Below are 16,671 nucleotides of genomic sequence, written 5' to 3'. Positions count from 1 at the left end.
ACTGTGGAGGAACAGAGAGATCTTGGGGTCCATATCCACAGATCTCTAAAGGTTGCCACTCAAGTGGATAGAGCTGTGAAGAAGGCCTATAGTGTGTTAGCTTTTATTAACAGGGGGTTGGAGTTTAAGAGCCGTGCGGTTATGCTGCAACTGTATAGGACCTTGGTGAGACCACATTTGGAATATTGTGTGCATTTCTGGTCACCTCACTATAAGAAGGATGCGGAAGCGCTGGAAAGAGTGCAGAGGAGATTTACCAGGATGCTGCCTGGTTTGGAGGGTAGGTCTTATGAGGAAAGGTTGAGGGAGCTAGGGCTGTTCTCTCTGGAGCGGAGGAGGCTGAGGGGAGACTTAATAGAGGTTTATAAAATGATGAAGGGGATAGATAGAGTGAACGTTCAAAGACTATTTCCTCGGGTGGATGGAGCTATTACAAGGGGGCATAACTATAGGGTTCGTGGTGGGAGATATAGGAAGGATATCAGAGGTAGGTTCTTTACGCAGAGAGTGGTTGGGGTGTGAAATGGACTGCCTGCAGTGATAGTGGAGTCAGACACTTTAGGAACATTTAAACGGTTATTGGATAGGCACATGGAGCACACCAGGATGATAGGGATGGGATAGCTTGATCTTGGTTTCAGATAAAGCTCGGCACAACATCGTGGGCCGTAGGGCCTGTTCTGTGTTGTACTGTTCTATGTTCTATGTTTTAACAACACCAGGTTAAAGTCCAATAGGTTTATTTGGTAGCAAATGCCATTAGCTTTCGGAGCACTGCTCCTTCGTCAAATGGAGTGGAAATCTGCTCTCAAACAGGGCACAGAGACACAAAATCAAGTTACAGAATACTGATTAGAATGCGAATCTCTACAGCCAACCAGGTCTTAAAGATACAGACAATGTGAGTGGAGGGAGCATTAAGCACAGGTTAAAGAGAGACAGGTTATGGAGACAATACACATCTCTTTAACCTGTGCTTAATGCTCCCTCCACTCACATTGTCTGTATCTTTAAGACCTGGTTGGCTATAGAGATTCGCATTCTAATCAGTATTCTGTAACTTGATTTTGTGTCTCTGTGCCCTGTTTGAGAGCAGATTTCCACTCCATCTGACGAAGGAGCAGCGCTCCGAAAGCTAATGGCATTTGCTACCAAATAAACCTGTTGGACTTTAACCTGGTGTTGTTAAAATTCTTACTAAACACTTAGCACGGTGGATGGGAGAATTGTGGCCCACATTTCAGATTGATGACCTTTCATCAGAACCATTCTCCAGTCTTTAATGAATGTAAGCTATTGGGTGTAGGGTTATTCAGTATTGCATGGGGAAGTATCGCAGGCTACAACTTAACTACAACCTGCTGTCTCTCAAATGTCCACACTTGCACCTGAATCACCAAATTGCAATTGGGAGCAGAAAGCCGAACTAACTTGATCCTCATTAATTCAGGAACGCTGTAAGATAAATTTTATATCCCAGATGTCACCCTGGCTTCATAGAAACTGGGTGTTAAACTTTCTGCTCTAATTTGATTTTATATTGGACAGCATTCTTATCAGTTGGGGCAACAAGAAAGCTACTCAGTTTTATATTTATTCGTACAGTGTGTATGGAAGTTATTAGTTTTTATCTATACTTATATAATTTCTCCTCGCTTTCTCTCTGTTGCAGGTATGAGCCACTCATGCTGAAAAAGCCAGAGCGGCGTCGCAGTGGTACACAGACATGGTGTTTCCGCGATGGACGTCTGAGCTGTGGCATGCCAAGAATGGTCGTACAGGTAAAAATAACGACAGTGGTAGAATAAACCTTCACAGATTTCTATTACAGCCACCGATAAGTGGCCATGCAAACAATCCAACAGTCACTTTAGCTCCATCCCACCTTACAATCTGTATAATGAGAGAGGGAGAATAAAGCCACACGGGACAATTTCAGGACTTGTTTAGCATGCTGTTACATTGCAGCAAAACCCAAGTCTAACCTATTCACCTTTTGCATGTTGCTCTTAATTCACCCCCTTAAATAGCTCCCACCCATTCCTACTCCCAGTGGTAGATCTGTAATCATCAGTACTTCAGCCTCGTGTTTACCCAAAATGTGATCGGACAAAATCTATAATGGTGTGCTTCTCTGGATACTTTCCAGCATTGCCATGCATGTGAGTCAATTTTACAAATTGTAACAAAATTTACAAACTTGGAACCTCGCCAAATGGAAGCTCTTGTAGGAGGTGACATTGCAGAGTCTTAGTTAGAACAAACAATCCACACTGCCATCATTGTCCTTTACTGAAAGGCTGCTGGTGAGCACGGTGGTTAGCATTGTTGTCTCACCGCGCCAAGGGCCCGGATTTGATTCTCGGTTTGGGTCACTGTCTGTGAGGATTCTGCATGTTCTCCCCATATCTGCGTGGGTTTCCTCCGGGTGCTCTGGTTTCCTCCCACAGTCCAAAGATGTGTTGATTAGGTGCATTGGCCTTGCTAAATTCTCCCTCAGTGTACCCGAGCAGGTGTCGGAGTGTGGTAACTAGGGGACTTTCATGGTAACTTCATTGCAGTGTGAATGTAAGTCTACTTGTGACTAATAAATAAATTTTAACTTTAACTTTTTGATCAGTGGGGTTGGTGCAAGTGTGACCAACATTCTTGAACTTTGACAAGCTGCTGGCGAAACTCAATGAGCAACACTTTTGGTCAGTGAGGAAAGAGGGAGGAAGTTGGAAGCGTCTTAGCTGTCTTTGTGCAATTCCTAATTTGAACCCTACTTGAGAGCAAGTCTGGCTGGGGCCTGGAAGCAGGTCTGGTGCCCAGCCTGTCAAAGCAAGAATAATACATCATTTTGGGCACCTGAAAAGATGGGGTGTGGGGGGCTGTAACCCTCCAATTCCTGCCCTTGCTCAAGTAAGTCAACAATTAAACTTGCTGCCTTCTGCTCTGTCTGGTTTGAAACTTCTGCCAGTTTTATTTGAATAAAGGCAGGCTTCTATTTGTATAGTATCTTATCACACCACTCCGAAATACCTCAAAGCATTCCAGTACAATTAGTTATTTTGCCATGACATGTTACATAGACAAGAAGTAATATGAAGATAAGTTTGTTGCAAGCTAATACCCCTGTTAAAATAAAATATCTTTTTTGAGTACTCCGTAATTAAAGTGGAACAAGGCTGCTCACAAGATGGCCCAAGTTCACGTCCCAACCTTGATTAGTGTGTGTTCGTTGGCTCCCAGGAAAGTTGGTCAGTTGTTTCCCCAAGTTGTTTCAGGAATTGATATTTTTCTCAAATAGAGATTCTCCATCAGCATGCCTCAAAACGTAATCCATCAGTGATGTTGTTGAGTTTCGTCAACCTATCTATGAACTGGCCTATTCAGCCGTTTGATGGAGGATGATGTGCTTGGGTTACTTTGTGGGGTGAGGATCAAGTGGATGAGTACATGGCCAGAATGGGGAAGTAATGTTGTAGGGCAGGAAGAGGTTTCAGAAACAGGGAGAGATAAGGCAATGGAGGGATTTGAACGCAGGGGATAATGTTTCCAAATTCAAAGTATTGGGGTATCAGGAGCCAGGGGCGGCACAGTGGTTAGTACTGCTGCCTCACGTTGCCAGGAACCCGGATTCGATTCCTGGCTTGGGTCATTATCTGTGTGGAGTTTGCACATTCTCACTGTATCTGCGTGGGTTTCTTCCCACAGTCCAAAGATGTGCGGGTTAGGTGGATTGGCCATGCTAAATTGCCTCTTAGTGTCAGGGGGACTCTTTAGGGTAAATGCATGGGGTTATGGGGATAGGGCCTGGGTGGGATTGTGGTGGGTGCAAATTCAATGGGCCGCATGGCCTCCTTCTGCACTGTAGGATTCTATTCTGTGATTCAATCATTGCAGGGTTAAATGGGGTTTGGTGTGGGTTAGAATACTTTGGGCAGCAAGTATATCAAGATTTTTTTGCCCCATGCCACAAATTTGTGCTGCATGTGGATGTTTTGTTGTTAGCCTACACCCACGGTCAACTCATATGTGCTTAGCACATTGACCAGATACAGAATGGAAATGTGCTCTGACTTTAATAAGCTTGAGGTCATTGATTGTCATTGTTCTGTATCTGTGCTAATTTATCTAGGCATCAAAAGGCATTTCAGGCTTATACGACGGAGCGGAGGTCGTACTGGGTCCAGATACTTGCCTTGGCCTAGAACAAGTTCCAAGTGAGCAGCTCTTCATAAACCAGAAGATGAGACCTGGTTCAGGAGTTCTGGCTTTGCGTGTCATTCCTGATGGTCCAACACGAGTGTTACAGGTAACCTATTGCCTATCAGTTTGCAAGTGCAATAAAATGTAAGATTAAGCAAACATTATCAGACATGTTGATGAGGGCATTATTATACAGTATGAAAGTAATTTTCTTGGTTGAAGACTCTATCCACCACTGGATCATGACGGTATTACCAAGCACTGAAATATAATTCCCCAAACTGTTGATAAGAGCTTCCCTGCCACCCCCTCACGCTGCATCCAACCTTGTTTTTCTCCAACCTGATGTAACCCATTTTTACCTCCTTCACAAAGTGTATTGTCAGAACTCTCCTTGATATCAATTGTTTGAACCTGCTCCTATCACACTAGACTAATTTCTTCTCAAGTCTGTTCTTGCTCAACCTCTGCCTTGTATACTTTGTACCAACCTATGCCAATGATTCTTCTGCCACCTTCTACCATTTGACAATTCCAATTTTTCTGCCACAAATTTTCTTTTCATCCTGAACACACAATTGCTGTAAACCTCGTTCCATTACCAGAAGAACCTCTTCCTTGAACAGTGGTCCAAGCAGTTCCTATTCATCACCACCCTTCTTCCCTCCACTTAAACAGCTACTCCTTATCCTACACTTCCTCAAATAAAAGATGTCCCACTCAGACCCCAGTTATTTCCTAACTGCTTGTCTTTTTTTGAGATGTATGAAAGACTCTTTATTCTATTGCTAATTATGCCTTATTCTTGATCATTCCTCCATTACATGCATACGTCAATACTGCTTCCTGCTTCATTCTTGCCTTGAGAATTTCCATTTTCGCCCATCCCTCGCCTTTATATGGTTCAACTCTAGCTCTTTCCTCTCCTTCCTGGATTTCTTCTCTTCCAACTGACACTGAGCTTCCCACAGACATCTATTCCTGAATCTCGCAAATACCTGGAGATACTTTGGCTTACAGTGGTTTCTATAAAGACTCTGTCCCTTTCTCCTTATTCATTTATCTTTATTTGGTCTGGTGACTTCACCATCCTCACCAGAGTTTCTAAAATGTGTCATAAAAACAGAAAATGCTGACAAAATACAGCAGGTTTGACAGCATCTGTGGAGGGAGAATAGAGCCAACATTTCTTGTCAAGTGACTCTTTGTCAGATCTGAAAATGTTGTACATTTTTATCAACCAAGAATTCCCTACAACACTGGTTGAAGGAACTCTAGGTCATCTATGCCCCACTTGTCCCCACTCTCATCCCCTACTCTCATGGAAGTTAAATTGCATTTCCTTCACTTGTTTTCGATCCGACAGCCTCAGCATTTATCAGATTATTTGTCATTCTGTCTATACAATTCCACTGCCATGCATAATTTCGCTGCACTTTCCACCATTCTTTCCAGGATTACTATTTCAGCATCCCAACTTCCAGCTTCCCTTTCTCAGCATCTTCACATACAACAGATGCAGTACTTAATTCATTCACCTGCCCCTAGGCTGAAGACCATGTTTCCAAACATACATGTGTCTCGCACTGAAGTTATTTCCTCCTAACATGCTACAGTGTAATGATAACATAGTTTTTGCTGATCATAATGTAGTCCCCTTTACACTGGGGCACCCGAGCACAAATTAGTTAACAGCTGTGCCCAAGAATCTCAGTTCTGTCCATTAGTGTGACCTTGACGTCCCTCAGCATTTTAACCACACTGCCTTTGTTGTCTCTGGGCTTCCTATTGTTCCAAATTCAGGAATAATTGTCTGAACATAGATTTGGCCCCGGAGATTGGCCTGATTTTCTTCCCAAGTTACAAACCAACCCGTAGTTTTTTATTTCCTATATTTGTGGGTTCATTCAGTTTATTATTTTGATGTTCTTCTTTTCTTTTCATCCTTTTGCCTTTTTCACCTTTGCCTATTGCATGTCCTTTGAATCTCTTTCCATTGTTTCGCTGAGTTGAGTTTTATCACCTATCAACTAATTCATAGAATCCCTACAGTGCAGAAGGAGACCATTGGGCATATCGAGTGAGCACAACACTCCAACTGAAGCCCTATCCACGTAACTCCACATATTTACCTCACTAATCCACCTAACCTGCACATCTTTGGACAATTAATTCAATTAATTATCTCTGTATTTGGAACATCAGTAGTTTCTATCTTCTTTCCTACTTTTGTTCTTGCAATTTTGAATTCCGACCAAGGATTATACCCAAAACCTTCATCATATGTGGGCATCACTGGCTGGGACAGCATTTATTGCCCATCCCTAAATGCTCTTGAACTGAGTGGTCTGCTGGACCATTGCAGAGGGCATTGAAGAGTCAACCACCATCGCTGTGGATCTGGAGTCATATGTAGGCCAGACCAGGTAAAGTCAGCAGATTTCCTTCCCTAAAGGACAGTAGTGGATTTTTACCACAATTAACAATGGTTTCATAGTCACCATTGACGTTTAAATTCCAGATTTTATTGGATTCAAACTTCAACATCTGCTGTGGTGGGATTTGAACCCAAGCTGGATCTCTGGATCACTGCTACACCACCACCAACTATACCACCATTTTCTGTTTCTGCATAAGATTGGTTTGTGAATTTCCCAGATATTTCCTGTGGAAAATGTGTTTTAATTTTTCTGTTTGTAATTTGATGCAATTGCATAGATTCCATTGGGTCAGTTTATTTTTTGGATCAACACTGGATCAGTGATTTTAATTTAGTTGACTTCCGAACAAAATTGGCTTGTTATAGATTACTGACCAACAGCATCGCAGAGCAAATCGCTCCCTCACAGGAAATGAAGACTGTCCCATAGTAGAAATCAGTGAAATTCGGAGGTTGAAGAATTTGGAAGCTGAACAAGAGTTAGAGGTGAGTGAGTGTTTCATTCCTGTGTTTGTTTGTAGCCTATAAAAACCACGGGCACGATTTTCCCACCCCGCTACGCTGGTCGAGTAGCAAAGCGGGGTGGGAAATTTAAGCGGGAGGCTAAAAATCTGATTCCTGCCCGGCAGGTCGCTGTTCGCCTGGGCACGAGGCTGATTTAAATATTCACTACCTCAATTAAATCTGTTTAGCAAGCTCTGGACGCTTTTGTCTGGGCTCACTTGGGATTTCCAACCTCACCAGTGAAGGTTCCCACACCAGCAGGGATCACAGCTAGCCCCCAGCAACGGGGACCAGACATGGCCCCGCCAGTGGGACCAGAAGCCATTGAGGCCCCCGGGAGGTTTTGGGGGGCATTGCCAACTTGGCAGTGCTCATCAGACAGCTTGGCACACTGGCAGTGGGTGTGAGGGGGTTCAGGGCTGGCGATCAGGGGGTTGGGGGGGGGGGGTGGGGGCTTGTCAACCAATCTCCCAGTATGCTGGGAGATCAGCATATGCGCAATGGCCCAAGTGCTCTGGTGCAGGCCTTTCTAGCAGGTTTAAGCTCCGTTCACCTCCTCCCTAACCGGCATGAATCACCTGCTTTCATTAACACCACAATGAAGTTACTGTGAAAATCCCCTAGATGCCATGTTCTGGTGCCTGTTCATGTCCACGGAGAATTTAGCATGGCCAATGCACCTAACCAACATGTCCTTCGGACTGTGGGAGGAAACCGGAGCACCCGGAGGAAACCCACACAGACACAGGTAGAACGTGCAGACTCCGCACAGACAGTGACCCAAACTGGGAATCAAACCTGGGTTCCAAGCACTGTAATGCAGCACTAACCACCACTGTGCCACCGTGCTGCCCACAAAGGTGGATGTGTATTATCTGGATACAGTAACTAATGACAGTTGTACCTGTGGGCATGCCCCTTCTAATGGGTGAGGTGCACGAAGAATGAGAACATAAAGTAGATTTTCAAAAACCACAATTAATAGTTGATGTTAGGCAAAAAGAGCTATTGTGTTTTTATACCAATAGTGTACATCAAGAAGAATAGACGCAAGAAAATTGTCCTTTCCTGACTAGGAGATTGACAAAAGCGATCAGGAAAAACCCTTTAAAGAAGAGTTATAATGAGTTGTTAGAATGAGGAAGATTTGCCACAGGAAGAGGTTGAGATCGAAACTATTTTTTTGGACGAAATAAATAGATTAAAAGATTGAAGCAAAGATCGAGGACGCAAAGAGGGCATTAGTATTAGTTTGGATTGCGCTAACAAAGAGTAGGCACAAACATTTTGGGCCCGACATCTTTACTCTAATGAATATTGACTCAGGTTCACTTTGCAATGGCTCCTGAATCAGAGCATGTTTTGACAATGTTCATTCATCCTCTAAATGCCCAGGATGGATTTAGTTCAACACAACATGTGTAAAGCAAATTGGATTTGGAGAAGTTCAGCTGTGACTTGCTCAATTACCTAGCTCTAGTGTTTCCTAACAGCTTTCTTTCTCTTGAAGGAAGATAAAACCATCTCTGGTTGACATCCCAGACACCTGTGTGAACCAATTCCTATCCTATTCCTCCCCACAGGCCTGTATGTGCGCCATGCAGGCTCAGTTGGGGCTCAATGAATAAATGCACTCTGCAGTGTTGCACATGAACCATGCAAAGCAGAACATTCAAGTTTCATCCCCAGTCTTTTAAGTCAGCCATTTCCCACCCTAATTTCTGTTGAATAGTGGGTAAACTGCACAGGTATGGATAACTGAAGGAACTTACTGGAGATACTGGGTAAGGAAGGCTGTGATCTATTGGCCTCCTACCATTCAATGTTGAGGGCCACAAGGGTCACACGTGGGTGAGGTTTTGTCAGTGTCTGTGAAACCATGTCCAAGAGTCCATACCCGAGGAGAATACATTTTTAAATGTCAGTGTCAGGAGTTATCTTCAGTCACGGCACTGTGGAATTAAATATTGTATCAATGTAAGATTGTAACTTTCACTGTGCTGTAAATTTGCAGATTTTAGTGAAACTGGATGGGGGAGTTGGTTTGTCGCTGGTGAACAAAGCCCCTGAGGAACTGGTGTTTACCACGTTAACAGGAATAGATGTTCATTACACACAGACTGCCACCAGTCAAATGCTGGAGGTCAGCATTCAGGATGTACAGGTAATTTCATTCTTTTAGCAATGCACTTTCATCTCCTCCAAAGATTGGGCATTCTGAAGTCTTGTCCAGGATGTTTCGAATACAAATCCTAAAATGGTCTGGATGGCAGAGTGGTTGAAAGAATTGCAAGCTTGCTTCATTGCAGTATGGAAGTTCAAAGTTCAGGTTTGCACCTAGGAGGGAAGTGGCAAATAGCTCAGGTGACTGGTTGGAGCATGAGAAAGAACCACCAAAATGGAGGGGCAGTAAATGGCAGAGTTGCTCTATGTACAGCTGCAAATTTCCTATGGTTCAGACGCAGAGGAGCATTGAAGTCTTGAGAGAGAGAGAGAGAGAGAGAGTGTGAGGCAGTGTGATTAGCCTTGGATTACGCTAACAAAGAGCCAGCGGGGGGTCCATTTGTGCTGTAAATCATTATAGCTCCATGGAACCCGTTCCAATGCCCCTGTGACCAAACAGCCTGCCAACATTTGCTATCTAGGTTCGACTTGTTGAGGTCATCATCTGTGGAATGATATTTCAGTAAGTGGAATATGATGTTGCATTGGAGAGGACGGGGTGATTTATTTTTACCATTCGTGGGCTTGCACTTTGCTTGACTGGGAAATGGTCCTGATAGCACAAATCTCCGCCAAAATGGAACTAGAGGGGGCCATAAGGTGAAAGTTTAAAAAATCATGTTTGCTCTTACACTGAGAGAGGCTGACTCATTTGTTGTTGTATTACCAAATATTAAACGCTGCTAAGACTTTTGTTTATTTCTGTATTTCACAAGATTGACAACCAGCTCTTGGGGACAACGCAACCTGTGATACTCTCTCTGACCCCCAACAGCCTTGAAGGTGAAATCGATAGCATTGAAACAGGTCCCGCTGTTCAAATCAATGCAATGAAGATTCCCAGCAAGAGTGCACTGACTGAACTCTTCAAGGTGCGTGCTCAGAAATGCCACTGTTTTAAGTATCTTGAATACTGATATGTTCTATGTTAATTGGTGAAATGCAAAATAACAGAGAATTGCAGAACAGAAACACGCCAGATGGCCCAACCTGTCCATGCTCCACGCGAGCATCCTCCTGTCCCTCTTCATCTAGCACCCTGAATCCTGACTATAGATAGGTTTTCAATTAATTAACGTTCAACGTTTATTGTGGAGGCTAGTATTCACTTGTCCCGAGTTTCCCTGCACGAGATCCACAATTTACCTTCAATAGTAAATTGAACATTCAGTAGCTTCCAATAAAGCAGAATAGATCTCTACTCCCAACTGCCTCATTTGTAGAGATAACACCCAGCGTAAAACTAGAAGGTCTTGGATCTGATGCCCAGACTCAGCTGACCTTAGCTGGTACACTAGTTGCGGTACTAAGTTGGTCTTACCATCCCTAAATAGAGGAACATTCAGCTAGAGTTTCTGCACCTGCTCACCAGCCAGTGTTAGCTGCAAAGAAATTCATGGCTGTGAATATTATGTGAGAACAGGAACAAATTTGGCTGTGAAGCGCCACATAGTTAAATAGCTTGCCAACATGCCATCCTGCATGTGAAACATCATGGAGGGCTTCCAGCACCTTGAGGGGAGAAAAGTGACTTTTACTAATCTGATTTTGCACATCTCTTGTGGCCACCAGGTGGCAAACACAACCTATAAGATCTGCCCAAAGCACAATGACCACGTGGAATTTGAAAGTGCCTCCATCTTGCATGTATGGTTAACCATTCAGACTCTAGTTTCCCAATGAAGAAAGTTTACTTTATCCTGCAGTTGACAGACAAACAACGATATCCCCCCATTCCCTGCAAACGCTTGGCATTGATGAGGCGATCTAACTCATTTAAATTGAGACCCATTCCCACCAATGAGTCAGTCCAAGAAAGGAACCTAGTGCCATGTGTTTCATTGGGTCTACAAATCTGTTTCACTCTTTCTTGATCACCAAGCCTCCCATTTTACTCTAAGCATTAAGTACCATTCCAGGGTTGTATTCTGAGTACAACATTGGTGTCAAACAAGGTTTGTATTCTAATAAGTTCCTTCACTGGCAAGCATTGGCTTTACAAATTACATCCATGCTACTTTAATTTGGGCACTAACACCATTGTGTAAAAGGAGCTTTAAGTTTGGCTGAAGCAATTATTTTAATGTTGTTTCCTTTCCCTCCAGATTTCTTCCCCTTCTCAAAGGAAATGTCATGCTGCAGACAGTTCCTCAAGTGCAGGCAACTCCGATACTTTACCCAAGTGGCCAGTCTTAATAAGTGAGCCAAGGCGTAAAGTATCAACAAGCAATTTGACTTCGAAGGGCATCACAGCTGAGCCCAATCCTGCCTTCACTATACATGCCAACATTTTTCAGCAGGGTTACTGAATTGGAATTAAGCATGAACCTTGGCTGACTCCCCTCCCCCTGCCCCTTAAGCTTCAGTAATGAGGCCAATTACACTTCAGCTGCTGCCTTGGCTGAAATCAACCCACTCACAACAAGCTAGATATCAAATGTAGCAGTTCAACTCACCAGGAATCAAACTTGGAGCTGCAGAACTTGAAAGCTGTTACCACTTCTCATTCTGTCATACCCCATGCCTATAGTTCTGCCTGTGTTTCAAAAACCTGATGATAAACATCCTCCCTGACCCCCATCGCCATGTCCTTGTAAAATCTGACAAGTTCCTAATTGTAGTTTGGACTGCCTGTCTATGCATCTGCGGAATGAATGCAAACAAACTCTGGACTTGAATATATCAAGTGATTCCTAGAACCCACTGGCTTCATGCACAATGTCTGGCTTTAAGTTAGACCACTGGAAATTATAATCAAGTTCTGGGTGCTCAAAGACAGTGGACAGTGTTGTAGTGCATTATTTTCTTGATTTTGCTTTGCCTTTGATTTCCTTATGATTCCTCCCCCTCCACACAGACATACGCTCATCATTGCTAAGAAGGAGCTGTTCCCACATGGCCTATTAGGCCTCTGGGTAGGACCAAGGAGAAAGCAACGCCTGCCGAGGGCAGGAAAATGAATGGTTCTGTCACAATGCAGTAACCAATTACAGAGATTTAAGGATTTGGGAACAGGGTACCTTCCCCTGGTAATATTGGAGTTGTTTTGAAGAGGGTGGAGAAAATATTTGAAAATAGAGGTGCTGAAGCTAAAGTTGTAATCATGGAAACTGTTAGACTTGGTTTGAGGGGGTTGGTTGCCAGAGAAGTAAGTTACATTGTTATCTCATTGACTCATTGTGTGTGACAAGCTATATTTTTGAATTTGCAGCATCTTATGATTACGGTGCGGAAATTAACAGTTCAAATCGAAGAGAAACTCTTGCTGAAGCTGCTGCGCTTCTTTGGCTTGGGGCAGTTGGATCAAGGTACGCGATATAAACCAAGTTGCTGATCTTTCTTGGGTTTCCAGTACAATAACTACTGCTGATTGTCCCACTGCATGTTAACATTGGATTCTGCTAACTGCACAAGGTTGCCTGTTGCATTACGTTGATATACTAATGTTGCTAAAAATGATCATGACTTCAAAGGCACTATTTACCAAGACTTATTTCTCCATTTTATCTGGTCCATCTCTTGGGGAGTGCAGGAGAAATATGGAATGGTACACCCTCGGATAAAGGAGCCTATAGCAGTGTTATCCAGTAACGGTGACCTTTACACAAAGACAAGTTTATTATTTTAAAGTATTTATTATTAGTGTCACAAGTAGGCTTCTGCAATGAAGTTACTGTGAAAATCCCCTAGTCGCCCCACACTGGCGCCTGTTCGGGTACACTGGGGGAGAATTTAGCATGGCCAATGCACCCTAACCAGCATGTCTTTTGGAGGAAACTAGAGCACCCAATGGAAACCCACGCAGATATGAGGAGAACGTGCAGACTCCGCACAGAGTCTGTGACCCAAGCCAGGAATCGAACTCGGGTCCCTGGCACTGTGAGGCAGCAGTGCTAACCACTGTGACACCGTGCCGCTGGTATTTGGAAGCAGGTTTATTTTTTTCTATTTGTGATTTCTGTAAAACTATCACTCGTAGACTTGATGAGCAGTGCCCCCTGTATTCATATAATACCTTGTGGAAAGAGGAGAAATCGGAATGACAGTCCAGCGTTGCCTTGAGGATTGTAGCGAAGAAGAATGGTGGGTGTCTGAAATTTTCCGCTTGAACTTTTAGAAATACACAACTGGTTTTATCCTTCCAAGTTTGGGTCACATCTAGAAAGAGGTTTGAGTTGCATTATAGAAGGATAAAGTACCGGCGAGGTATTGAACTGTCATGAGGTGGCAGGTTCGACAATTTAGATGAATTTAAAAGCAGCTCACTAATTTTAAATGTATTCCCTTAAGTGCAATATCTACAATGAATACCACTGATAAGCATAAACAACATTGGAATTGTCGCTCACTCACTATCACTTGCCTCTTGTCAGCTAAAACAAAAAGGAGAGACTTGCATTTACATAGAGCCTTTCGCAACCATCAGATGCCCCAAAGTGCATTACAGTCAATTAAGTACTCTTGAAGCTTGGCCACTATTATGAAACGTGCCTGCCAATTTGCACAGAGTAAGCTCCCACAACCAGCAATAGATAATCTGATATTGTGATGTTGATTGAACAATGAATATTGCCCAGGGTACCCGAGGTAACACCCCTGTTCTACTTTAAAATAATGTCATGGGATCACTTAGTTCCACCTGAGAAGACAGAGGGCCTTGATTTAACTTAAAGGTAATAACTCTATGCAGCAGTCCTTCAGTACTGCCCTGCGGGGTCAACCTTAAATTTTTCTGCTCAAGTACCAAAAGAGAGAAAACAAATAGGTTTATGTTTTGTCTAACTTAACCTATTTTAAATCATGTCGAAAGTTTCATTGTGGTTCATGTTGATGCTGTCTCCAAAAAACGAAGGGAAAATTAATCTTTCTTGCTGTATATTCTAACAACTATTTGATTTTTCTATGATGTGTTCCGAATCCAAAAGAACAGCAGTTATCCCTGAAGCATTAGTGTGAATATTTTGTTTTCCCACATCAGCCATTCTTTTCCCTTTTTGTAATTGTCAATTAATGTTCATTTAGGGTTAGTTTTAAGCTGTCACCCCATGCATGCACGCACACATATATACACACATATGCACACGCACACATATGCACGTGCGCATATACACGCGCGCGCATATACGCACACGCGCGCGCATATCCGCGCGCGCGCATATCCGCACACGCGCGCGCATATCCGCACACGCGCGCGCATATCCGCACACGCGCGCGCATATCCACACACGCGCGCGCATATCCGCACACGCGCGCGCATATCCGCACACGCGCGCGCATATACGCACACGCGCGCGCATATACGCACACGCGCGCGCATATACGCACACGCGCGCGCATATACGCACACGCGCGCGCATATACGCACACGCAGTTGCATTGAGCTACCCCCCATTTATTTTGTCTTGGGAATAACTGCAATCAAGAAATAGGGAATTTCATTCAGTCAGTCAGCCAGGCTAGATTTGAACTCATATCCCAGAGGTGGAGGGAGTCGTATGGTTAAGGCAAGTCAATTTATTAGTCAATTCCTGTGTAAATATATTTATTCGTTGTTTAGTAATGTTTCAAATTCAACAAGCAATGTGTTGCACGTAGAAGCTTTAATAACTCAGGTTCAAAGTGCGGATGGACAGTGCAGAGGACTGCAGTCTCCCTGAAGAGTTCAATAGTTTAGGCTGCTAATTGTACAACTAACCCTTTATTTACCTTTCCAGGCTTTGGGATTGGTGATTTTAATTATTTGTACAATCCAGTTTTACCAGATATTTAAGAACACTGATTACAGGGCACATCTCTTTTACAAAAGCTCATTACACCAAATTCAATCACTGTCGTTCCACGAGGTGGTTTAATTCACATTTACCTAACATTGAAATGTATGTGTCACATAATAACTTGTCTACAGCCTGGCCTGAAACCCAAGGGCTTTTGAATTGATGCCAGCAAGCTGGGTGGTAAGAGATTTCAAGAGGTACCACCGACTGAACACATGTAGATTTCCAGCAAGACCTCTGAGCAGTGATCAGAGGTTCATTTTTCTTCCTCTGTTCCCTTATGAGCTGTGGGAGGCTCTGGTCCACGAACTCAATACACAGTGAAAGTCAAACCTAGTGCCTTCTGAGTCTCTCTGGCTTTACTTACTGAACTATTAGTACTGCTGTTCAAGGACTTTTCTTTATTGAATTACTTTCTTTAGAAAACAATGAACCGTTCCACTCTGTAATAATTCTCTGGTCTGTGATATATGGTAAGCATTTTGTGCATTTTCTATCAGTCGCTACCTCCAGTGGAGAGGTTCGTATGATGCAGTGGAGTTGTCTGGAGCAGGTCCATTTCTGACCTGAATTCTGGCATTCCAAACCAGAAGCCCGAGTCTATTTATGCTTCTGTCTATTTGCTGGTTTGTCCAGTTGGTATTTCTTTGGTCTAGGGGTTTGGAAATAACCATTTTTGGGGGCTATTGCTCCATTGGTGGATAAATTCTAAATTGGAACACTGCAGTCTGTTCAGATAAATAGCTTTGAGACATATGCAAATCAAGGAAACAAGGATTCAAGCTTTACATGTGACCCAAAGAGCTCTGATATGCATCCAGATGGCCCATTATGGTTAAAAACCTCCAGGATGTGGTAGTCACGGCTTGATGGCAGAAGACAGAGGGTGTTTGTAGAGGGTTGTTTTTCAAACTGGAGGCCTGTGACCAGTGGGGTGTGCCTCAGGGATCAGTGCTGGGTCCACTGTTATTTGTCATTTATATTAATGATTTGGATGAGAATTTAGTAGGCATGGTTAGTAAGTTTGCAGATGACACCAAGATTGGTGACATAGTGGACAGTGAAGAAGGTTATCTAGGATTGCAACAGGATCTTGATCAATTGGGCCAGTAAACTGAAGAATGGCAGATTGCATTTAACTTAGATAAACGCGAGATGATGCATTTTGGTCGATCGAACCAGGGCAGGACTTACTCAGTTAATGATAGGGCGTTGGGGTGAGTTATAGAACAAAGAGATCTAGGGGTACAGGTTCATAGCTCCTTGAAAGTCAAATCACAGGTGGACAGAATGGTGAAGAAGGCATTCGACATGCTTGGTTTCATTGGTCAGAACGTTGAATACAGGAGTTGGGACGTCTTGTTGAAGTTGTACAAGACATTGGTAAGGCCACACTTGGAATACTGTGTACAGTTCTGGTCACCCTATTAAAGAAAGGATATTGAACTAGAAAGAGTGCAGAAAAGATTTGCTAGGATGATACTGGGACTTGATGGTTTGAGTTATAAGGAGAGGCTGGATAGACTGGGACTTTTT

At 43.3% G+C, this 16,671-nt stretch overlaps 1 protein-coding gene across 6 annotated transcripts in view; it reads left to right on the top strand.

The window, feature by feature from the left end:
* vps13d (vacuolar protein sorting 13 homolog D) overlaps positions 1–16,671 on the top strand; it is a 270,660-nt gene that overhangs the window by 163,772 nt on the left and 90,217 nt on the right. For all 6 annotated transcript variants that reach the window (XM_078239047.1, XM_078239044.1, XM_078239046.1 and 3 more), the window contains 6 exons: positions 1,673–1,781; positions 4,124–4,300; positions 7,001–7,120; positions 9,153–9,302; positions 10,078–10,233; positions 12,573–12,669. In XM_078239047.1, the coding sequence (XP_078095173.1) occupies positions 1,673–1,781; positions 4,124–4,300; positions 7,001–7,120; positions 9,153–9,302; positions 10,078–10,233; positions 12,573–12,669 (809 nt within the window). The remainder of the gene's footprint in view (positions 1–1,672; positions 1,782–4,123; positions 4,301–7,000; positions 7,121–9,152; positions 9,303–10,077; positions 10,234–12,572; positions 12,670–16,671) is intronic.

The sequence above is a fragment of the Mustelus asterias genome, chromosome 22, assembly GCF_964213995.1.
Source record: "Mustelus asterias chromosome 22, sMusAst1.hap1.1, whole genome shotgun sequence".
NCBI classification, from domain to species: Eukaryota; Metazoa; Chordata; class Chondrichthyes; order Carcharhiniformes; family Triakidae; genus Mustelus; species Mustelus asterias.
Note: the sequence above shows the minus strand (reverse complement) of the source record. Positions and strands in the feature narration are given on the sequence as shown.